Here is a 25,425-nt window from a genome sequence, read left to right on the forward strand (position 1 = left end):
ATGGAGGCGGCCGCCGCGGGGCCGGTAGCCGCCGTGCTGCCGGCGGGCGGGAGCGGGGAGCGCCTGGGCGGCGCCACCCCCAAGCAGTTCTGCGCCCTGCAGGGGAGGCCGCTCGTCAGCTACGCCGTGCGGGCCCTCGAGAGGTAACGCGGCCGGCGGGGCGAGGCCGCGGGCCCGAGCTCGGCCTCCTCTCAGCACTCGCGGGTTGGTTTTGAAAGCCGGGCGGAACGCCCCTCCAGGAGCCTGCCTGCTGGCTCTGAGTGTATATTCTGTTCTAGGCCGCGTTCTGCGCTGCTGGCAGCCGTTCCCTGTCTCAGGTGCGAGGTTGGGGGGAGCTGGAGCCGCCTGCAAATCAGCAAGAGATTCGGCTGTGCTGAAGGTCACGGTGACATTAACGTTAGTCCTTGGGGAGTGACAGAACGTGCGTAAGAACTCGGGGAAAATTTATACCCATCTGTGTAAGTGCAAAGTGTCTTCAGTAACCAGCTCTGGCCTCGCTGTGCAGGGCTGATGGAGGTCACTCCCTTGTGTTGCCCAGGATGGCTCTTCTGTAATCATCTCTGCTCGCAGAGATCTGGCCTTGTATTTCAAATACAAGGCCAGGCAGAGCTGGTTCCAAATATGCAAGAAATCTGATTCTTGCGAAGTTCATAGTAACATTAAAATTAGTTCTTGGAAAGCAGTTGAATGTGCATAGGGATTGTGGAAACATACACGTGTGTGTAAGTTACCAGTTCTTGCCTTGCTCGTTGGGCACTGGCAGAGGCTGCCCAGGGAGGTTGTTGAGTCACCTTCCCTGGAGGGGTTTAAGGGACGGGTGGACGAGGTGCTGAGGGTCATGATTTAGTGTTTGATAGGAATGGTTGGACTCGATGATCCGGTGGGTCTCTTCCAACCTGGTTATTCTATGATTCTACAGGATTGATGGACATCACTCCCTCATGTTGCCCACTTCTGATGGATGATGCTTGCTTTCTAAAACTCTAAAACAAGTCTTAGAGTTTATACGTGACAAGCAGTGTCCCTCAGGGGTCCATACAGGGACCAATGCTGTTTAATAGTTTCAGCAGTGATACAGACAGTGAGATCGAGTATACCCTCGGCAAGTTTGCAAGTGACACACCAGAAGGACAGGATGACATCCAGAAGGACCTGGACAAGCTGGAGAAGTGGGCTTGTATGAATCTCATGAGGTTCAACAAGGCCAATTACAAGGTCCTACACCTGGGTCGAGGCAATCCCCAGTTTCAGTACAGGATGGGGGATGATGTGATTGAGAGCTGCCCTGCAGAGAAGGAGTCAGGGCTGCTGATTAATGAGAAGCTTGACGTGAGCCAGCAGTGGGCACTCGCAGCCCAGAAAGCCAGCTGTATCCTGGGCCACATCAAAAGAAGCGTGGCCAGCAGTTTGGAGGATGTGATTCTCCCTCTCTACTCTGCTCTTGTGAGACCCCATCTGGAGTATTGTGTCCACTTCTGGAACCCCCAATGTAAGAAGCATATGGAACTGTTGGAATGAGTCCAGAAGAGGGTCATGAAGATGATCAGAGGAATGAAGCACCTCTGCTATGAGGACAGGCTGAGAGAGTTGGGGTTATTCAGCCTGGAGAACAGAACGGTGTGGGGAGAACTTTATAGCAGCCTTCCAGTACCTGAAAGGGGCTACAAGAAAAGCAGTGGAGGGACATTTTGCAGAGCCTTGTAGTGATAGGACAAGGGGGAATGCCTTTAAATTGTAAGGGGGAAGACTTAGATTAGGCATTAGGAAGAAATTCTCCATGATGAGGGTGGTGAGGCACTGGCACAGGTTGCCCAGGGAAGTTGTGGCTGCCCCATCCTTGGAAATGTTCAAGGCCAGGCTGGATGAGGCTTTCAGCAGCCTGGTCTAATGGGAGGTGCCCATGGCAGGAGGGTTGGAACTGGGTAATCTTCAAGGTGCTTTCTAACACAAACCGTTTTATGGTTTGCTGACATTTTCTATATTACAGCCATTGTAGCTACAGATGCCCTTGAGCTTTGAGGCTGAGGGCCTCAAACACATCTCCAGCTTCAGTGGAAAGCAATACAGCCTCAAGAAATTAGTAGAGATGGGTGGAGAGGAGAACTGCTGGGTAATGGTGGTGACAGAGCTGGGCTGGGGAAAGTGCCTCTCCCTGGCCACAGCTGGGAGCAATCACTCTCCAGGTTTGTGTGTCCCTAGCTTCTCCTGTACTCACTGCCCACACTGACTGGGCAGGGAGGGATGTGGATCCCACCAGGAAGGCAGATGGGTGCTCTGAGGGGCAGCTGTGCTGGGAGTGCCCGAGGTGAGAGTGTCGGGTGATACCAAAAAATGCCAGCAAATAAACTCTTTCAAGGCTCATTTGGAGTTTTAGAAAAGGACCATCCTTGATCAGGCCTGGGCAACGTGAGGGAGTGATCTCCATCAGTCCTGTGCAGCAAGGCAAGAGCTGCTTACAGGATATATTTCCCACTTACATACATACATATCAATTTTCCCATAAATTTTGTGCATGTTCTACTTACTTTCCAAGGGCTAATGTTACTATGAACTTCATAACAGTCAAATCTCTTGCTAATTTGGAGGTGGCTTTAGCTCTCTGCCTGACATTGCATTTGAAACAGTGAGAGACTGCAAACAGAGGTGATTATAGAAGAAGGGACATGTATTCAGCGTAGATCATACTGAACACAAGATGTAACAATGTCTGGTAAAACAGTTTGACAAAAAGCATGCTATAAAAACTTGATGCTATCAGAGCGACATTCTTTCTGACTTTCAAAAAATAGAGTTACTTGGATGAACTTAACTCTGTGTTAGTTTAAATCAAAATATTCCAATTTTTGTAATAGTAGCTACTTTTTGTATCAGCTGATTTTGGCGAGCTGCAAGCCCCCCGTAGCCATCAGAGGCAGCCATCACTATCTGAGGGCCTCGCTAAAAGATCTCTTCTGCCACAGCTATTGGGGGTGGTCTTAGTAGTGTCCAGAGACCTTGAAGAAAGATCTGCTCTTCGTAGTGGGGTGAACTTCGTGGTCTACAGTGCTGCATGATGCTTCACCAAAATGGTCCGTGGTAGAATACCTTGTCTCATCAGGAAGCATCAAAGCCCCCTTGGTTTTGCTTAAGAGAGAGTTACTAGGCAAGAAACTGATAGCTCACATGGTGTGAGGTGCTGCATGTGTGACACTTATTTTTCTGTGTTGGAGCAAACAATTTAGGTAATGGGATATCTTAGCAATCAATTTCTTTTCATTAGACAATTGAGTTCTAGGTATGTGACTGACAGGTAATACGTTGTTGTCAAATGTTAACATATTTTAAGTCTGTTTCTAGTGTCACTTGAAACACTGTGGGTAGGAACAGAGTGTCGGATGTATTCTGGATGTGTGGCAGTGACTTGTAGAAAAGCAAACTTCTAGATTTTGGAGAGGTTGAGGATGTGTGGCAGTGACTTGTAGAAAAGCAAACTTCTAGATTTTGGAGAGCTTGAATGGGGAGTAGTAGAGGGTGGTGAAAAGAAATCTAATTGCCAATATGTCCCAAAGTTCCTAACTCATGGAAACTTATACAGCATCAAAACTGGGACTCTTTTTTCCATTCTTACCCAGAGGGGCTTTCCTCAGGTCACTTGTTACTTTATGAAAGAAATATTGCTTGGTTTCTTTACTTAATTTTCAACAGCAGCCAGTCACAAAGCTAAACACATCAGTAAGCAAAACCTCTAATCCAAGGGTTGTCATAGCTCTAATTTCTGCCAAAATGTCATGGGAATCTACAGAGAAGAATAATATCCTCAGAGTATTGGAGACCTGGAAAAGACAACAGAGTGAGGTTTGTGAAGGAAGTGAAATTCATAGGAAAATAAAACATTATTCATTTAAAATGTTGAGATTTTTTTCACTTTTGCTGCCAATAAGCTCTGGGAAATAAGAGTTCTTTGAGCAGCAGTATTATATTTATGTCCTAAAGCTGCAAAAAATTAAAAGGTTGAATTCTAATTGTACAGTCCAACCAGGCACATGATCCCAAGTTGATTGTAACATCCTATTGCTTTCACTTTACTTTAGAAGTGCAGTAACTGGTGCCAGTGCTCTCACAGGCAGAAATTTCTACCGTTTCTACTGAACTGAAGTGTTGACTGGTACATCTGTGTATGGGGAGCTAGGAGCAGATGTACTCTAAAACTTAACTTTCTCCTCAACAGTTTTACTTCTGACTTTGAAACTGTCAAAGGAGGGACCTTGTTTTTACTTTCTGCTAATGCATGCACAAGAATGTAATATTGAGGACCTGCAGTTTGTCACAGAATTTGTCACCTGGAAGTGGCAGGTGTTCTGCGTTTACCTAAATGTCTGTTGTTTACCTGCTGTAATTGAATGTGTCATTGACACATGAGCCTGTGGTGAGCAGTTCAACAGAAGTTATCTCTGCTACTGAAGCAATTTTATAGCTTTTTTTTAATCTAGAAAAAATGTACCAACATATAGACAGGAATAGATGAACAAATCAAGAATTTGCAGCTGCTTGTCATGTGCTTTTTAAACATCAAGAGTAATATTTTTACACTGTTAGGCTGAAAGTAGCAAGAATCTTCAGTGTTGATGTGGAGAAACTGGCAGACAAGACAAGAGCAAACATGAATGGATGAGCAGCGCATCCTGTTGCATAGGATGACAGCATGTAGACTGTTGGCCTGCCAATAATGATCAAAGATGATGCCCTTAAGAAGAGGAGGTGAGGAAAAAAATAGGGTGAGGAGAAATGATTGTTTTTTATTGCCACTACAGTGGTGCTGATAGGACGATCAAGTCCTGCCTTGGGGGTAAAATTAAAATGTGTTGGAGAACTTAAGTGTCTGTTTTTCCCATTGGATTTGTTTCTGCTTTTGTTGAACTATGCAAGGCTTTTGCATAAAGTTCAACGGAACTAGAATTGCATTCCTTCCTTTTGCTTCTGTACAGACTAGCAGAGTTCTTCCTTAGTTTTAATTTTGTTTTGGGTATATTTGTTTAGAATAGATACTTTACAATTCCTTTTCTTAGGGAGGAATGTGCTGTGTGCACATGTGCACATGTATTTTGCTAAAGCTACGGAGGGCAGACAGACTAAGGTAAAGGCCTTGTGCTGATTCTTTCTGAAGCTTGCAATACCTTTATCTGATGTTACAATTTTAAAATGGAAAGTGTTTATTGAGCTGCTTATTATTTTACTATGAAGCTTTTCTGAAGAAAAGTATGTGACAAATTGAAGGAGGAAAAGAAAATCCATTTTCTGCCAGATTGAGTATGTACTGATGTTATTTCTACTTCATTAAGACACTTTGCAACATTTCCATAAGCAGATCTTTAAAAGAATGCGCATCTGTGTGGGGCTTAGTTATAATTCATGAGAATTTGCAGCATACTTCACTGAATTAATACTTTTCATGAGTTTATAAATTGGTTCTGATGGGATGTGCTAGGCTTCAAAGCCTAAGCTGTTCTTGTATCTAATCAGTCATTATACTCTCATGCGAGTAGGTTGTATCTCTAAATCCTGGCACTGATTATAGAACATTAGACCACTGTGGGTTTAAGGAGGACATACTCGAGTTTATAAATGTGTTTATCCAGACACAGGGTGGAGCTGTGACCGCATCCTGTCACTTTTTGGTGTATTGTGCCACTGGAGGCCTTGAGCCATTCCACCCACCCTGTGCAGGGATTTGTTGTAGGCTGGCCAGTGCTTCTGTTCTCTTCCCTTCTCCTTGGAAGATACCGTGTGCTACATACTTGCTTTATCTTTTTCTTTTGACTCCAGAATGGGAAATATCAGTGCTCTGCTTCCATAGCCACTGGTGGATGCGCAGACCGTCTCCGCTCTCAGGGAACTGTGCAAGGCTATAGTCTCTACAAACAAAAGTGCAGAGTTCTTATTTAATGTGAAATAGCTCTTCTTGATTTTTTTCTTATTTAAATGTCTTACTTCCAATATCCACTTCCAATATCCAAAAGAACAAGTAAAATGAATCCAATTAGTTTGCCCTAATTCTGAGCTGAAGTCATGCAGAGGTGTTAAGTTTTGTGGCTAAACGTAAGACTGTGCCTGGACTTATGTGAGATATTTGAGAAACTTTTTGATGAACCTGTGGTAAGTGACAAGTTGAAATGAAACTTGAAACCACATGGCTTCAGATTTTACATTTGAACAACTTCAGTACTAAAAAAGTGCTGAGAATATGTTGGTTTGGCTGTGTTTTCTGCCTTTGTTAATAATAAAATGAACATAAGAAAAAATATTTTCTTGTGAAGAATTCTAATAGCAATTCCATTTATTTTATTTTTAATAGTTATTTTACAATTCATTGAAATAGTTTTCCATGGAGTTCTATTAATTACAAAAAAATTCAGGAGGGGGATGGTGTTCTGTTGTTCCACATAGTTTTGGGGAGTGATTTGTATCACAGATGACTTCACTTTTGGAGTAAGGATAGTTCCTAGGCAATGCCTACTCATATGTTCTTACAAAATCAATAGCTTGAGTCTGTATATTTCTGAACTGTGGATTTCTTACTCTTATTTTTCTGACTGGAAGTATTTAGTGCCATAGTTAGTCTTCTGTCATCAAGATTAGTTTCAATAGCTTCGCTAGTTTTGGATAAGAGAGTATGCCATAGTTGCTTCTCTTCATTTGCAGTCGGATATGTAGGCTACTCATGAGTAATTTTACTGTAGTAAATACTAAATTGTTTTTGTAATCATTGCTCACCTGATCAATTTCTTGTCTGCCATGCTGAAAAACTGTCCTGCCATTTGTGAAGACACAGAAATAAACCATTTCTAAATCCTCTTCAATGCTCTCTACGTAGCATTTAGTAAATAAGACATTCCAGTAGATGGATTTGAATTATGGTATTTCTGTTATTTTGAAGTACAGTATGCCACATGTGACTATAGTTTGTCTTCCTAGGTCCTTTGACATGAGCATGGCTTCAGCCTAACTTTAGTTATGGCTGGTTTTAATCCCGTGGTGTGTGGGTCATTTTCCTCCCACATCACCCCTCAGTTGTAGATCTAGGTAGATAACCAACAGTAGAAGCTTAAAGTTCTCTAAAAATATACTCTTCGTATTATGGTAGCTTTATGTAGCATAGCTTTGTTTTTGCATTTTCCTAGCCTCCTAGAGCAGAAACCTTTGTGTCTGTGTGTATATTTATTTATTTTTCTGCAAACTACAGGTATGATGTTTCCTGTCAATATCCAGTGTCACAGTTTTGATTCATTAGAAATCTGTCAATTACTGCTTGTGCATGTTTTGATATTGATCTTAGTTTCAGAGTTTTTCTTCATCCTCTTATTCACTTCTACACAGTGTACTGCACAGTAGAACACAGTGTTCCAGGTCCCAGGATTTACCAGTTTTTTTGAGACTGTATGAAAGCTAAAATAACAGTAGCTCAGTAGCTGATTGATTCATTGCAGCAGTTATGTCTGAAGTCAGGAATGAAGGTGCAGTAAGAAATGTTTGAATGTTTGAAGGCTTTTCTTTTTGTTTCATGGGGATATCTGTACTTTTTTTAGTCATTCATGTCTACTTTCTCTGTTTTTTGTACTGTTTCTTTTAGGATAAATTGGATATCTGACATTATTGTGGTGGTGTCTCCTGAAAATATTGAAACTATGAAGTCTATAATTGAAAAATACGGCCACAAAAGAGTTACAATAGTAAAAGGTGGAATAACTCGTCACCGGTCAATTTTTAATGGACTGAAAGTATTTGCAGAAAATGAGTTTTCCAACCAGCTGCTCCAGAAACCAGAAGTAGTGATTATCCATGATGCTGTGAGGCCATTTGTAGAAGAAGATATTCTTTCAAAAGTGGTTATGGCTGCTAAAGAACATGGGGTATGTACTATACAGCAACACGACTGCAATGTTCTTTGTACTGTACAATATAAAATGAGGATGAATAAATAAGGATTTTTCTAGCAATTGTATTAGTGTGTTATATTGTATTTTAAACAGAACAGATTCAGAATCCCTATATGCAGAGAGGTCAGGTGGAAGAGGGAGACGTTTTTAAATGCCATGGGCGGTATTTGCTGTGGTGAATAATTATTCCTGTAGAGACAATCAGTAGGATTAATCAGCAATTTGTTCACTGAAAGGTAGACTACATAATGATAGTTGAACTTTGTTTCCATGCAGAGTTCTTATCTAAAGCCTGAGTAGTTCCGTTAGTGATTACTAGTAACAGCCAAAGAGAGCACTGTATTAGCTGACTTGCAAACTTTGTGTTTTTATTTCAAAGTTAAATGCAAATCCGAATAAGTGGCAAGAGAGTTATCTTTGTATTAATGCTGTTTTTTCTAGAATCTATAAACACCGCAGATTACTGGAAAAAAGGTGAAACAGGCAGCCTCTAGCCATAAGTTGGAGATGCTTCTGGTCATCACTGCATCTGAGGACTGGGAATATTCATAGGACCCGGAAAGATTTCTGAGAAAGCAATATGTGAATGGGAGGAGTTGGAAGAAGTTATGTTATGCAAGTAGAATGGTAGAGTTATTAAAGGCCTGTGTTAGCAACAAGAAGAACTGGTGGATAAACTGGCTGACTGACATAGAGGTGTGAGAAATTGTGACTTAGATAAGGGCTTGTTTGTATAGTTTGCTGTCTTTACTTTGTACTTCAGTTCTCCGCTAATAAAATATTAGAATGCTTCCCTATTTCAAGGAGTTAATTTGAGGTAGAAGTCATTAGTGGCAGCAAATTGTTTGGATATTAGAAAGCTAGGGAAGTCTACTGCTGCTTGTCATCTTCAGGAAATGAGGTAAAAGATAAGCTAATTGACAGATGGTTCGCAACTTTGACAGTGGAATAAAGAGTCCAAAAAACTAATTGTTGTTTTTCCTTAGTGCTCTTCCCCCCCCCCCCTTTTTTTTTGAAAGCTCATATTGTCGAAGAGAACTGTATCACTTGTTAATTTATAATAAATATTTTATGTAATAATATTCTGTTAGAAATTTAAATGTATTGATCTTAGTAGTAGGCCTGTGCTTTTGTAGATTGGTTTAATGAGAAATGGCAGTAAAATAGAAACACTGCTTTATGGTTTTCAGTGATACAGAGCGTAAGTTTCCAGTCATTAAAACTTAAATTCCATTAGAGTTTTAACAAGCTTTTTGACCATTCTCATATAGTATGAAGTTGCTTTTGAGAACTAATTCTTTGCCAAGGACTTTAAAATAGATCCCCTTTGTAAATCTGTTTTAAATGAGATTCTTTGAGAGTAGTAGAAGAATGGGATTAATTTTACTGATGTTGAGTTGAAATGAGAATAACTGGTTTCTGAATGTGTTTGTGTTTAGGTGTCTTTGCATGTTCTGGTATATAATTTGTGTTTAAGTTTTTTTAACTTGTCCACATTTTCTTGAAACTTGTATGATTTTAATGTGGGTTTCTTCCCTGATTTTTTTTTTAATTGGGTGTAAAACAGTAAGGAACAAAGGCAATCTCCGTTGACCTTCTGTAGACTGTGTACTCTAGCTCAGGTGAACTTCTGACTAGTAAATTTTTCCTTAGATCACTAAAATATCGTTTGATCACAAAAAGGTGATCATATACTTTTTGTCATAGTCTTTTCCATTGTATAATGTCTGTCTGAAATGTACGTGGTATTTATTGGCTTTCCTGTGTTTCCTTAAACTGACTGAATTCAGTGAGGGTAACCATTGGAGAAAGGCTCATAGGTATTGGTGTTACCTGACAAAGTAATTGAATTAAGGAGCATGAGAACTACTTCATTTTATGTAACAAATTGGAAAAATCTTCCTGTCAGAGTGAGGTGGCTATCTTCACTTGACAGCTACAGAATTTGTAAGAACTAAATGGCTGAAAAGCCAAGGCTGTTTCTCAAAACTTAACGTGTGTGGTTTTGAATGTCACAAAAAAAAATTGACTGAGAGAAGCTATCATATTTAATTCTTCCTTTAGTCAAATTCCTTGCATATCTAAAAGGGAGTCAATTCTTCAATCTTTCAGTACAAAAAGTAATTACTTCCTTTTGCATTATGTAGAAAGGTACAAAACCTGGCAGCAACATCATATTAAATCACTAGAGTAATAGGGGTAATGCTGTTTTGTTGTTCATCTGCATACCGTATAGATAGCATAATTATGAGAAGCTTTTATGTTCTTTAACATGGCAATTGATCAAGTAACTTATTGCACTTCTGGCTGCCAATTGTCAGACAAATAAGCTGCTTTATTATGCTTACTAATCAGTTTGTTATTTGCCTGTAGGAATCAAACTGTGTACCTTATCCAGAACTAATAAATTATGCCTTAAATCCCTGAAACAATCCCTTGACTATGTGAAAAATATTACTTTGTAACCAATTAAATTCCATTTATGTTTTTGGGGTAGTTTTGTAATTAAAATTACATGTTTCTAGAAACAGATTCTTTATTGCTAGTAAAAGTTGGGAAAAGTGGAAGCTTTAGAAGGCATCTGTCCAAAGCCTCTAGCAGTACCTCATCGCCAACATTGCATTTTAAGCAACATAACTAAAAAGAAAACTGCTTACAAGAAAAAAAAATCAGGAAGGCGGGAGGGGGGGACTTGTCAGTTCTGCTATTGAGATTTTTTTTAAGAGAGTCACATACAGTCATAGACTCTTTCTGTAGTTAATGTGAACTAGAAATGAAAGTATGGTTTATTTCTTTGAAAGGACTGAATCAAAATGGCATTCTTAAAAGCTGGTTTCTGGAAGCTGTCTAACATAATTCCTTTAATCTGAGCTTTAGCAAAAATATGAACAACACATACATGCCTACACAGATGTGCAGTGCTACTCAGTCTCTTGGACTCCTGTTCGCATGCACAGTCAATCAAAACAGTGCCCCCATACAGAAAACACTGCTTATTATGCTCTGTCTCTTCCTGTCTCTGTGTTTACTCAGTCTCAGTGCTGTTATTGTTGTATCGGAAGACTGAAGCAGAAAACATGGACCCATACAGATGCTGTTCTTCAACCCCCAGTTACATAGCGAAGTGAAATACTTCATCTATGGTTGTTGAGTTGAATTAGCAAAATATGGTGGGTGGCAATCCAAAACCTGCCTGCCTCTCTACTCTGAAGGTGAAGGAGGACTTGATTAATAGGCTGATCTGCTGTGGTGTACTTGAATGGAGAAGGCAATGCTGGAACAATTCTTTCTGTTCTTTTTCACTTGGAAGCAATTATCTTTTAATGTTTTCTTACCATCTCTTCTGTTTTTGCCATATATGAAATATTTTACACATGATCTTTGTTGCCTTTGTTACACTCAGACTGATGTTAGCTGGCTGTAAAGGCTGCATTAGTAACAGGCTGCTTTTGCATTATATTTATCCACTGGGATCTGAAGTCTTCCTGTGCCCGTATTCTCAGAGGTTCTGCTTTCATTGTATGCTTGATGGTTTTGGGGGACTCCTGCTGTCGTGTCAGATACTTGTGCAAAAGCAGAATCAAGAAGTGATGACATAAAATCATGTCAAGAGGGTAATTATTCCACTGATGGAATGAGTTCTGTAGTTCAGGAGATTCTGACTTACGTCAGTGTACCAATACACATTCATGAGTTGCAGGAAAGTTAATATATTAATAGCAATTTTTAGAAGAAAACAACATTTGAAGAGCCACATTATTGTGGAGATTAGAATTCAGTAGCCCTGAAACTTTCCTGAATGTGTGGAGAAGTGGAGTGTGGTTTTGCTGCTCTATGGAAGGTAGTTGAAAAACACTTCATTCTGATGTTTCCATAGGTTACGGCATAAAAAGTTATAACCTTCTCAGCCAAGTTTTTAGTTGTTCTTTATGATGAATGGAGAACTAATGTATTGTTAGCAGATACTTTAGGTCTTAGTCCTAACAAGATGTAGTGTCTGGTGGTGGGAAAGCACTAGGAAAGGGAGAAACAACTCGGTCATTTCCCAGTCTCAATTTAAGTGATTTAGATGATTCATTGCATTCATTAGGAAGGCTGCAGCTCAGCCAACTGAAATACATAAATCATGGAAAGAAATTTAAATTATAATCTCTCTTCTTTGTAGCACTTCTGTGTTGTGCTGAGAGCCAGCTGTGCTTAAGATAACTAGTATTTAATCCCGTTTAGAAAGGTGACTTAATCCCACACTTTTTTTGGTTCTGGAAGTAATTTTTACCTTACTTTTAGTTATGTAAGAATAGTTTATCCTGGAAATAATTTTTGAGCATATCTTCCTTTACTTTAGGTGTAACTCCTTTAGATTTAGAGAAACTATGTATATGACAATGCTGTTGATTTCAGGCTCATTAAAATCCGTATGCTTCATCTGAACAAAAATATGACTTTGGAAAATGAAGCAGTGTTTAGCAGAGTCTATTTAGTCACTCTGATTTCTCCTTCCTGCAGCAGATCAAAGGAATAAAGAGTAGTTCCTTAATGTAAGGGAAATCTCAGCTTGTCCTGCATGTGTGAAAAGCTGAATGGAGACCTTGGTCATTCTAACCACTTCTACAGGGCAAGATCTGGAAGAGACTCTTAGCTGTATCTCCTTGGATAAGAATTAGGCGTGCACACATCCTCGAGTTTTTCCTTTTTTCACCAACTATTGCACTGATAAGATAATCTTAGTTTTTATCCAGGTATGTCCCCATCTGCATTTTGGCTGAGTTTGTGATCTGGATGGTTGTAGCAAGGACAGCCCCAGCCCTGCAGGTTAGTTGAAGCTTCTGAAAGTAAACTTGGCCTGTTTTATATGCTGTGATAGTTTGCTGGACTGGTTCTGTGCTTATCCTCCTGTTTCCAAAAAAGGATTGTGGTACAGGTAGAACTAAAACTGCCTTAAGGAGCACTGAAGCATGTAGAACAGGATTCATGAGGTATCAAATTGATACATACGTGTATTAGAGTCACTATTTGAGCCAAATTTGCATGGTAAATTATAATGATCTATTTTACAAGGCCCTTGATAATAGAGAGGGTCTTGGATGAAGCTTGTTTAAAGAGGTGATTTGAAGTTTTGTATCTAATGGACTATAAATGAAAGAAGCTCACGTGCAAGGTTTCCTGCAAGGAGAGAATGTAAGCAGTTCTGAGGAAAGCAGCTGAGTGAATTCAGAAGGCATTTGATAAGCAGTCACAGAGTTGCTTAGGGAACTGCATGACCACAAATTACAATACCTGTGGGTTTTGTTGCTCAGAACTGTGTGGGACAGAGTTATTAATAAAACATTGCAGGTTTGCATTTGGTTGTTTAAATTGTGCAAGAGTCTTCCTACACCGCATCAAGATTTTTTTTCTTCTTTCTTCATGAAATGATGCAAATTGTGTTTAATGACTGGATCAGTAGCTGTGGATCAGTAGCTGTCACATCATGATATTGTTGATTTTATAATGATATAGACTTTCTAAATGTAAAATACAACTGCTTAACTGCAGTTGTAACTCCTATGGCCGTAGCTACAAGATTTCTAGTCCACTAAACACAAATGTTAAGTTCTATTTATACTGACTTACTGTAATATGCAAAGCCCTTTGGCACAGTGCACTCACTGATAGCTTTTTGCAATCTAAATAATTGGGGTATGAAACATGGCTTGCTGACTCTTAAGATTTGTTTTGTTACTTGTCAATGTAAGGTAATACTATGCAGTCAAAATAAAATATAGATTTTATGTGTTATAGAATACATCATAGTTGTGTATAATATCTAACCATTGTTGACAACTAAAAAGATAAAATGCATTGTAAGAAAGTCTTGAAGCACAATACCAGCGTGTGTTGGCTTTCAGGTGGGGGATGCTATGTGTGGTTGGGATCATAAACAAGGGCACGTTGCTGGCTCATAGTTAACTTGTCCACCAGCATTCCCAGGTCCTTCTCCACAGAGCTGCTTTCCAGCAGGTCACTCCCTGACCTGTACTGGTGCGTGGGATTATTGCTCCCGAGGTGCAGGGCTCTGTACTTGCCTTACTTGAACTTCATGAGGTTCCAGCTTTCCAGCCTGTTCAAGTCTTGCTGAATGGCAGCACAGCTGTCTGGTGTGTCATCAAATGAGAACATGTTGTTAAACATTGCCAGTTATTATTGTGCTGTGACAAATGTAAGCTAAATATGTTGACTAAGGTAAGAAAACCTTCTTTGGCTAATCATATGATAAAATACATTTTATTGAATGTACTGTACTATTTTATTTATGGAAAACACTAATTTCCTTGTCTATCCTTGACTTTCAAGAAAGGCACAGATAAGGAATGCACTAGAAGAAATGCTATGTAATTTACTTGACACTGTTAAAAATGTATATTTTGGTTTGATCCTGCTAACTTTTGTAGTTTTATTCTTTATTGTATTAAAAATAGTTCATCTGATGTATGGCAGTTCTTCATGATGAAGAGCAACATAAATGGCATTCTTAAGATTTATTTTCAATCTGCTTTTTAAAAATTTTAATATGAAATCAAATGTTCACATTAATTAGTTATATTGTTGTTTGCAGTACTGATCTTTGTTTTTTCTTAGTGCATGTTCTTGGTTTTGCTTCTTTTCCACTCTCAGTGTGTTCTTGAGCTTGTTTTCAGTGCTCTGCATTAAAAAATTGCAGCCTATGATATGCTTATTTCTGCTTTCTTCTTCCACCTCATATGTATTTTTCAGTTGCATGTTACTATTTTCCTGTCTTTTTGAGGAAAATCTTTCTTAATTTACTTTAAGAACTCTTACTTTTTGTCCCACAAAGTAGTGTTAGAATTTACCATACTGTTGATCAGATCAAAACAATATTTATTGATACTGGAAAGGAAAGTGCTTTAAATACAGAAGAACAGATATTGTGTAAAGTAAATAAGAACATATGCAGTCTTATTTTTTAAGCAGCAGTTTCTATTATTGGTAATCTTTAGCTTTGGGAAAGCTAATTGGGGCTGTGACATGTCTTGATGTATGTGTACCAATTACTCCGATAATATGTTCTGATAAAGGTGACCTCATTAGAAGAAATGTTTTCTTTTTCTTAAACTGTGTCATAAATATACATTACATTTGTTTAAGGCATCCTCTGTCTTTGAAGTCAGTTCAATGTACAGCATCGTGTCAGCTCATTAACATTGGATCAAAGTGTATATTAAATTTGTGATTATACTTCCCTTCTTCTGCAGCTAGGAATAAGCACAATTATAACTTCTTCCTTCCTGGTGTTGGTTTAAGATGAACACTTGCACAATTTCAGTTACTTCAACTGTTGCTCCTAGCCAGCTGGGTGAACAGACTTTAAGGAAATTAGGTGAAGTTTAGCATACAAGCTTTTTTTTTCATAGTGTTCAAAACTGCTTACATCTGTTCTAATTAACCTTTATTTTGTCTGGCTCATGATTAGGTTTAATATCTGTCTTATAGCAGGTTTGTTTAACATTTCAACCAGTGCTGTCCTTGGGCAATTTAAAGCTGCCAGTTCAAATATGTCAACATAGCTGGAATTGGACTGTGCGGTGATACTGCCTGTGTGGAAGAAGTTTTTATTCTCACTAAGGAGAGTCAAAGATGGTGTGCCCATGACACTATGAATTTTGAGGGTTTCCCTCCCCAGTAAAATTCAAAATAAGGTAATTTAAGAAGTTTTATTTTGTTTTTAATAAAATGGAAAATACCTGGCAGAAAGCAGGTGACCTTTTTGACTTAAGCCTGAATCTCTCAACAGATACATGGCCCACGTTTTGGATTGTACGTGTTTGTCAGTAGAACAAATGGGTACAAGGAATGCTGTCCCCACCCCAGCACTGCTACATGATTTATGTCTGTGCTTCATGGTAGAGTCCAGGTGTGAGTGTGGGTGAAAGTATGATGTTCCCTGGACTCAGATTTGTGTTTCTGCATGATAATGGGAGCACCTCTGCCTTTGTTGTGGTCTGTTATTCTTTGCTGAGTCATCCTGGCTGTCCTGTAGTCCTGACTGGGTGCCTTATCTGATCCTTCTAGAAGTAGACAGCTGGGATATTGCATTGGGGAGGTTTTAGGACATGACATGGAACAGAAGGAGTTATGGCGGTAGATGGTGACAAGTTTGACTTGAACCCTCACAGCCAGACTGCTGTCTTGCCTTTCAGTAGGGCAGGTAGATGGGTTCTGGCCACAGAATGAGGTTACGAACTCTGTGGACTGTGTGCAGGGGTGAATCAGTTCAGCTTGGAAGTTCTACTAGTTTGGGCTTGAACATGTGCTCACATCTCAGTTTAGAAAACTTTGTACCTACAGCCAAGTTGTAGTTATCCTTCTAGATTAGAAGTTTTAGTTATTTAAAACATAAAATGTAGCCCTAGACAACGGCTTGGCACAAAATGCAGAAAAGGAAAAGAAAAAAAAAAAGAAACGTAAGAAAAAGCATGCAGTATTTCTATGTGACACCTTGAATTCGCATTGGAAGAAATTCTTCCGTTGCTTTATTTTACAAAGAAACATGAGAATAGGGGCAAGTTATGCTTGAATGTGTTTGACATCAGGTCTGTTTCCAAGTAATCTTAAAACACTGACTCTAATTCAATTAGGATAACTGAAATAGAAAGTATATATTTACTTAATGCTGCTAGACAGCTGAGAAGATAGAAAGTGTAGGGAAATCTTATTTCAGGGAAGAGAGGCTATGAGTGGAGAAGAAATGTATTGGTGTAATTAAAAAGTAGAAAGGTGTCATGCTAGAGGTATGGGAGAGTCTGCTCATTTAGGAATAGACTCTAAAGTTGTGAACTGGCTGTGTAAGTGAACTTTGTGGGTCTGCATTACTTCTTGGGTACTACTGGGGACAGGGATGTGCCAAAGACATAGCATACTTTTTTTTAGTGTGCCAGCCTGCAGGATCTGTGGTCAACTGAGGTTGCTACCACACTGTTGTAAAACAAAAGGAATTGTAGTTGTGGTATTTTTTGTAAGGCTTTTGTGCCACTGTGACATTTTGTGTCACTGTGACTTTTTTTTTTCCCCATCTTCCTAGTTCATATCATGCAACTTGTTGAGCTTTGCAGCTATTTAGCATTGTTCTATTTCAACTCTGGCAGCCATAAATGACCAGATCAGTAATGTGGGTGTGTTGGTTTTCATGCTTTTTTGGAGCTTCTGGCTCTTTGATACTTTGTTCTTGGTAGGTTGCGTTGTAGATGTGGAAAGTTGGTCCTGGCTGAATAATACGCCGTATGTTGGGAGCATTTGTAACCTGTATAATTCCTTACTTGTGATATAACCTCATGCCCACTTAGTCTTTTCTGGAATTTTGATGGGTTCATTTTTTTTTTTTAAATAAAATGAGGATTTTCAGTTTTATGAATATTCAGTAAAAATAAGCTGTAGTGCATTCTGTTAGCCAGGTTGATGTGTTTGTGTAGGTTTCTGTGGCCTAAACATTTATACTTCATTTTGTAGTAGAAGGTGTGTTGTTGATACTGCTTGGATCTTACTCACCTTGAACTGCCTGTGTTTTCTGATCTTAAAACACACCCTGGTTGTGTATTCACTGAATACATCCATCTAAACAACTTCTTGGCAGAATGAAAGTATGATAAATTGAGAAAGATATAGTGTTACTGTTTAGTGGGAAGGTGGATTAGTACACCTTGAATCTATTGAAAATACTTAAGTTACCCTATTATACTGACCTGTATGTTGCATTCCATGCTCTACTATTGTCTCAGTTCCTACCAAATCTTTAAATCTTGAATGTGTGCTATGCTTTATGCCATTTTGGGGAAAAAAAAAAAAAAGAATGCAAAACTTAGAACCTGCTTGTAAATATTTTGGATTTGTGCTGTTTAAAATGAGTTGTAAGAGACACCTTTTTATTTTTTTTTTTTTTTCTAAAAGCACCTAGAGGCTGGTTCAGTTTTGAGCAAATGGATGGATGGGCTTGCTTCTGAGAAGTACTGATCTGTCACTTCCACTGATGATGGAATTCTGGGTTCTCAGGGCACTTTAGGAAATGATAAATTTTTTTTGTTTTAATATTTTGTCTGCAGAAGAAAACTTTCCAGTTTTCAGTGTCTGTTATGCTATGAAAGAAGGTTTTAAGAGCTTGCACAAAGATGTTTTGTTTTATTTAACAAAATATACGAAAAAGGGGAAAGAGGTTCATGCGTTTCCTGGATGTGCCAGGTTCACCCAAACTAGAGCTTGACTGTCTTTGAAGTGGATTGAAGGCTGTAAAGTGGACATTTAAAGAAATTGAGTTGAACTATCCATTAACTAACCATCCGTGTCACATTCGGGAAGGGCATGGTGCATATGGTTGGACTCGATGATCCGGTGGGTCTCTTCCAGCCTGGTTATTCTATGATTCTATGATTTGGTGTGTAATTCTGCAAGCAAATCTACTTGAGCTCTGGGTCATGGTTATTAGAAATTGGAAGATGAGTGCCTCGCTTTGTCCTGAATATAAGAATAAAATTCACGGCTCTGTTCTTCTTTTTGAACATTCCAAATATTGTGTGTACGCCATGAATGGAGATACCTATTAGCCAGTTTTGGAAGTACAAGAATGAGTGCGGAGGTCTGTGTAAGCTGGCTTGGGTTTGGCATGATCAGAAATCAGCCATAAATATAGGGTTTTTTTAATTATCACATTTTTAGCCAGTGTGAGGTATAGTTCGAGTGAGCTTGCTGCAGAAAACATCTTATTTTGCCCAACTTGTAATTTCTTTTGAAATGGAGGGAAGCTAAGCCTGCCACACCGGACTCATTTCTAGAGTAAGGTAAAGCAAAACTATAATTGTTTGAAAAATGCCATTTTGTTTGTGCCATGAAGCTTTCATTTACTTGAGAACTTAACTGGGGTGGGTTAAAAAAACGTCGTGTTTAGATTTATTAGAATTAGATCTTCCTGAATCATCTGAAAGAGCTGGGCCTCAGCAGAGCAGGAGATGTGGTTCAGTATTGTCACAAAGATACAGATACAGACATTCATGAATTTTCATTGTGCAATAAACCAGATGTCAAGAAAACAATGTGTTTCAGAACTCTTTTAAGAATATAATTCTGAGCATTTCAATTTTATTGAATTGCAGTTTGGTTTTTTGTTCCTCAGTGCGTGTTTCAGTTGTGAGATTTGGTTATGCAAGTCACATTGTATTCTGTCGGTCCGTTTTGTGCTTAAAATGTAACATGACATGATTGTTAAAAATCATAATAAAATACTGGATCAGCCTAAGAAGTCCTCATTTGCTTACTGTTTTTCTGGAATGGTCACTGTTCCAAAAAAAAAAAAAAGAAAAAAAAAGACTTAACTAATTACAGAGAAGCTGTGGCTAGCATACTGCTGTCTCTTTTCCCATGACCGTCTAATTTTATAATTTTTTTGTATGTATGTGACTAATTAAAATATAATGGCAGAGCCAAATAACATAGTCCAAATGCCCAGCAGCTGGGATACAGAGGTAATAACCCATGTCCTGGAATCATAGGAAACAGAGAAAGGACAAGTTCCAGATAATTCAGTCTCTCTACTGCTGCTTGAGCCCAGCATTTCCTCAAAGTACATCTGTTAAATTTGACTCCTCATTAATATATTGACCTATTACCAAATTTTTCGTGGTGTTGGTTTTGTCAGTTTGTCTTTCTGTCTTTTCTGTGGCTGCCCCATCCCTGGAGGTGTTCAAGGCCAGGTGGGATGAGGCTTTGGGTAACCTGATCTAGTGGGATGTCTCTGCCCATGGCAGAGGGGTTGGAACTAGATGATGTTTAAGGTACCTTCCAACCCTAACTATTCTGTGATTCTATGACAGAATTAAGATTGATCCTGCCTGTTACAGAGAGATGGGAGATGGACTAGGTGATGTCTTGAGAACCTTTACAGACAGTTCTGTGATTTCATAGTTCTTGCTGATCTTTCTTTACCGTGTTTTTCCTTTGGATGGTAGTTTTTTTCTCCATGTAGTGTTTATACATAGATATCTCTTCCCATTTATCAGAAAGAAAAAGTGTTTTCAGGTTTTGAGAAAGTAGTTCAGATATTTCTCTGTCACATGAATACTTTGAGTCCTCTCTCTCCATTCTCCCTGCCTGGGTAGCTCATGTTTATCAGAACTTTGTGGGCATGAGAAATTAGTTCAAATTTCTGTCCTCATTCTGTAAAAGAATGAACTAAGAAGCTGTATTTCAGAGCTTGTAAAATTCTCAACGTGCAGACTGCATTCCTCTTTGTTTTATTGTTTGGTAGTGTGAGAGGGGGAGGGAGGACAACTAGTTCTTTCTCCTCTAAGAGAAAGAAGACTTGAGGCTCACTTATGGTGTCTCATTCTGCCACTGCCTTCTGCTTATGTGAGGTCAGAAGTCTTGTAAGAATGGGCAGGTCTCCTATGTATGAGGGCAGGATCTGCCAGCAGAAGACAAATGAAATCAGCAATGACAGTGATTGCAGTGAAAAGGATCACAACTCACCATTAGGAGTGGTTTTCTAGGCATACTGAATTAAGATGCTGGATAATTCCAAAGGTTTTGTCACAACATCAATTATTCTTTTTAATTATTCTTAAAAGTAGATGATAAACAGTGTAGTGTAAGGACACTATTCTCAGTAGTTGATGTTGTTAGGGAGCATGCTTTTTGTCCTGTGACTTGGTAATGTTCTATCATTGCATCCTTTTCTTCGTTATTGTATGGACAACTCTTGTTCCAAATTCCTTTAGCACCATGTGAAATTGTGAGCATTTGATAAATGACTGATAAAGTGTGGGTAATTTTCTGGTATCAAAATGACTAATTACATCTAGGAGAGCTCTGTTTCAGAGATGCCATAGACCTGTGATACTACATATTGGTGAAAAGATCAAAGATACACGTTTAATTGGTTTCAGATCTAAGCAAAACCAAAACTGAAATACAAGCCTTTAAATATTTATTCTAGGGCACAGTCCTGCTGGACAGTGAATACTTTCTGATGTGTATACTGCATTCCTAGTGACTTCATTGACAAGTGTGGATGTTCAGTTTTTCACAGGGTAAATTTAACATGGAGGAACAATTTTCTGAAACTTTTCTTGTTGATTATTTCTGAGCAGTTTAGTCATATTGAAATTTATGAAAACAATAGATGTTGTGGATTGTCAAGACCTCCCAGCTGTGTCTCCTGCTGTTTGATATCTGAATGCGCCTAGAACTGTCCTCACAGAAACCATGTAGTATGTATGTAGAAGAAAGTCTGAAAAAATGGACATGCTAGACCTGTATGTGTATTTGCAATAGACATTTATCAAAGACGTATTTTTTTGTAAACTCACCTTCAGTGTGTTCCTGTGCACTCTTCTGTTGCTATATTGATGTAAAAAGTCTCATACAGGCTAAGTAATAGGACTACTGCATTATGAGATGTATAATAGATAAATCAGAAATAGCTCATACATTTTTTTGACTGCAGCTATCTGATATACATGAATATTAATAACATTTAGGCCTTTTCTTGTGTTTTGTTCCACAGGCAGCAGGAGCAATTCGTCCTCTAGTGTCTACTGTTATTGCCTCTGCTCCAGATGGCTTTTTAGACCACTCATTGGAGCGTGCCAGGTACAGAGCAAGTGAAATGCCTCAGGCTTTCCTATTTGATGTAATCTATCAAGCATACCAGCAGGTAAGACTTTGAAACTTTCTAAGACTTTCTTTCCACTTAATTTAAAAAATGAAAGGAAGAACTATCTCTGTTCTTTCAAAAACAGAAATTCGGCATCTTTTTCAGGTCACATCAAACTATGCATATTACTTCTCTGTAGTCTTTTGATGACACTGCTTTATCATTCTGATCTATTCAAATTTTTCAATTATCAGACGGTCAGATACAAGGTGGGTGAGTGATCTGACCTGGGAAGTGTATAGGGACGCTGCCTGGTTGTGTAGGGATGAGGTCAGGAAGGCCAAGGCGCAGCTGGAGCTGAGCTTGGCATGGGAATTGAAGACCAATAAGAAGGGCTTCTACAAGTATGTCAATCAGAAAAGGAAAGTTAAATTTCTTCAGTATGAGAGTGGGGAGGCCCTGGCCCAGGTTGCCCAGGGAAGCTGTGGCTGCCCCATCCCTGGAGGGGTTCAAGGCCAGGCTGGATGGGGCTTGGAGCCCCTGATGCAGTGGGAGGTGTCCTGCCCATGGCAGGGGGGTTGGGACTGGATGATCTTTAAGACCCCTTCCAACCCAAACTATTCTATGATTCTATGATCTAAACTATTGAAAAGACTGATTTGCTTTATTTTTACTATGTATTAAATAGATTATTTACATGAGTGGGGTGATGTGTTTGAAGTTAGATATGTATTGGGTACATGTGGTTGACTGAAAGCATCACAGAGCTTTGGATGCAGAGTGTAATAATGACTTTATATAATAATATGATGGGACACAAGCTGTTCTAAAATATTGGGATAATATTAACTTCTTACATCTAGGTAAATGAGTTCAATTTGTTTCATGTTATGTGTGTATTGCATGTACTTTATTAGTGGCTGAAAATAACATTTGCATAGTCTCTGTTGTAGTTCTCATTTTTTTTCTAATATATTGTTTTAATGTCATCTTTACTTAAGAAAATAAAAAATTGTGGGTAGTGTAATAAGCCCTTTTATCCCTTTTGATGGCTGTTTTTGTTTGCTCCACCCTATATTCACAGTTTACTGGAAACATTCTGGGCTTTTGTCTCATCATTCTGCTTCCTTTTCATTCCTCACTTTGTGGAAATTGCCTGTCCTGCAGGTATGTTCCAGAGTGACTGGAAGCATGACTTTTCTTCATTTGTCGCTTGGAAGGAATTATTTTTCACTCCAGTAATGCTGACTGTCATGCTTCCCATCAGGTTATGATTTCTGGAGTAAACAAGCCCAAATCAGTGATAGCTACCTTCAGAGCATCTATAGCTTACACGTCACCAACAACAGAACGAATGCACGGACAGGTGATGAAGAATAAACAGTGGCTGCATCGTTCAGTAATTGTTTCTTTGAAATGTTGGTAGAAATTCTGTGTCATACCCTTAATAGTTGAAGCTGTTCTCAGATGCTGAAGATGAAGGGCTGTCCGAGATGAAGAGCTACTGAAGGGACAGGATTAGCTCCAGCCTTTTTACTTCTGATGGGAAACGGGGACGTTCTTGGTGTTTATGATAACACACAGCTGAAAGACTCTAGCTTGAATATAGTGTGTATACTCGTGATAAAGGCACCATACGCGTGTGTAGTACACATCTCAAAAGACAGCAGCTACTGTTAGTTATACAACTGTTTCTTGCTGATGTGTATCTCTTGGCAGATTGCATGTTTATGTTGTTACTCAAAAAAAAAAATCCCAGCCAAAAAACACTCCCCTATTTTTTCCTGCTTTGTTTGTTCGTAGTTTCAGGTACAGTAAAGCCGGCAAATACCTTAACAGATTTTGCCCTCAATGCGTTGCTCAAAAGGCAACTGTATTTGCAGTCCCCATCCCCTCTCAGTAGGGTGTTCTTCTCACATATGCATTCCATCAGTCGTCTTTTTTGTATCGTTGCTCTTTCAAGAACAAGCCACCAAAGTTGTTAGCGAGCAACCGAGGCTACGGTTCCTTGTCCCCAGTTCCCTTTGCATTGGCCAAATTCTGGTCATTTAAATACTCTGTGCCTTGGAGCTCTGGAAAGGATAACACTTCGCTAAACCTCTCAACTCGCATTGTTTCTTAATTATTTATGCTTCAATGGTGCCTAGCTGTCCAAGTCAAGGATTAAGACCCTATTGTTCTGGGAACTGTACAAACAAATAGAAAAGATAATTGGTGTCCTGAAAAACTTAGTCAAGCTACTGTAGGACAGATTTTTGGAGGAACAGAGGCAGCTCGTGATTCTTCCTAAATATTAACATCCCCATCATTAGTTCCCACAGCAACCTGGTGAAGTAGGTAAGTATCATTGCACAGTTTAATAAAGCAAACCAAAAATTTGTTACTCATGTTGCAAGTCATTCACAAAGCGTGGAATGGAATTAATTTTGGCTGACTCAGCATGGAATCGTAATCCTATTCCTGCGTATTTTATACAGTTGTGACCTTTATGCAACAACAGTGTGGGGAAAAGCAACAGTCAAACATACATTCCTTAGAAAGAAACTGTCCATTTGAGTTATTGCTTCAGATAACAGGCTTTTCAGTTACACTGAGTGACATGGAATGCTGCTTTTAAACTCCGTCTGTATTTAATGCATCCTCGGGTGAGAGTAGATAGATTTGGAGAGTTTACTTCCAGATCTGTTTTTTTTTCCTTGAATGTAAGATGTCTGAGTATCCTGATCACTGAGTTACAGCATTCAATTAAAGGTCAGTTCTCTGATCATTACAGGTTTGCCACCTATAGTCTTTTTTTCTTCTCTTGTCTGGTACTAATCTGAGCAGAGCAGACTAGTCCTTCTCCTTTTATTACTCATTTGAATGTATTTAGAACTAGAAAGGAATAAGCTATAACACTGTTGAAATATGTAAGAATACTTTTGTATGATCTTTATCAAATTAAAAATAATTTCCTTAGGAAAAAAATTCCATTTCTTGCTTGATTAAACAACAATAGTAACGATTTAGGGGAAAATACTTGCCTTCTACATAAAGTTCATTGAAGTAGATATAACAAGTGCCAAAGATTGGTTTGCAATATTATCTTAAAATATGTGCATAGTACACTAAATTCCCTTTATATTTGGTGCCAAAAATCCAGCACAGAATTTGAGGATGTTCAATCAGGTTGTTTGCTTGCATTTCATTGTGACTGAGGCTGAGGGGAGACCTCATTGCTCTCTACAACTCCCTGAAAGGAGGTTGTGGAGAGGAGGGAGCTGGGCTCTTCTCCCAAGGGACAGGGGACAGGACGAGAGGGAATGGCCTCAAGCTCCACCAGGGGAGGTTCAGGCTGGACATTAGGAAAAAATTCTTCACAGAAAGGGTCATTGGTCCCTGTCTGAGGCTGCCCAGGGAGGGGATTGAGTCCCCTTCCCTGGAGGGGTTTGAGGGACGGGTGGACGAGGTGCTGAGGGACATGGGTTAGTGTTTGATAGGAATGGTTGGACTCGATGATCCGGTGGGTCTCTTCCAACCTGGTTATTCTATGATTCTATGTGACACTTTTTATTTTGTGTGCCAGATCTCAATTTAGTTTTCACTCTTTACCTTTTCTGTGTTGCCTAGAAAATACATATTCCAAACATATCTTTGCTGAGGTATATGTTACTTCCTGATTTAATTCTGATGTCAAGATTTCTAACATCATAACTATTAACTTCTGTGCTTTATAGTAGTGCTGTTGATACCTTTTAAATTTTGTTGCTCTAAAACTGCATGCACTCCGTTGTCTTTCCAATGACTTTGAGAGCTCATTAAAACAAATATTCCTCATCAGTCGTGTATATAATGTTTAGGCTTCCTTTAACATGGTTTTTCAAAGGTTAAACACCA

At 39.0% G+C, this 25,425-nt stretch overlaps 1 protein-coding gene across 6 annotated transcripts in view; it reads left to right on the plus strand.

Moving 5' to 3' along the window:
- Nucleotides 1–25,425, plus strand: part of CRPPA (CDP-L-ribitol pyrophosphorylase A) — an 89,458-nt gene continuing 64,033 nt past the window's right edge. The window contains exons 1-4 of one of the 6 annotated variants that reach the window (XM_069860349.1): nt 67–143; nt 279–458; nt 7,607–7,886; nt 21,460–21,609. In XM_069860349.1, the coding sequence (XP_069716450.1) occupies nt 7,662–7,886; nt 21,460–21,609 (375 nt within the window). In that variant the 5' untranslated portion in view covers nt 67–143; nt 279–458; nt 7,607–7,661. Of the gene's footprint in view, nt 144–278; nt 459–3,541; nt 3,835–4,575; nt 4,738–7,606; nt 7,887–21,459; nt 21,610–25,425 lie in introns of those variants that run through there. The other 5 variants (XM_069860351.1, XM_069860348.1, XM_069860347.1 and 2 more) reach the window with 5 other exon arrangements.

The sequence above is a fragment of the Phaenicophaeus curvirostris genome, chromosome 6, assembly GCF_032191515.1.
Source record: "Phaenicophaeus curvirostris isolate KB17595 chromosome 6, BPBGC_Pcur_1.0, whole genome shotgun sequence".
Lineage (NCBI taxonomy): Eukaryota > Metazoa > Chordata > Aves > Cuculiformes > Cuculidae > Phaenicophaeus > Phaenicophaeus curvirostris.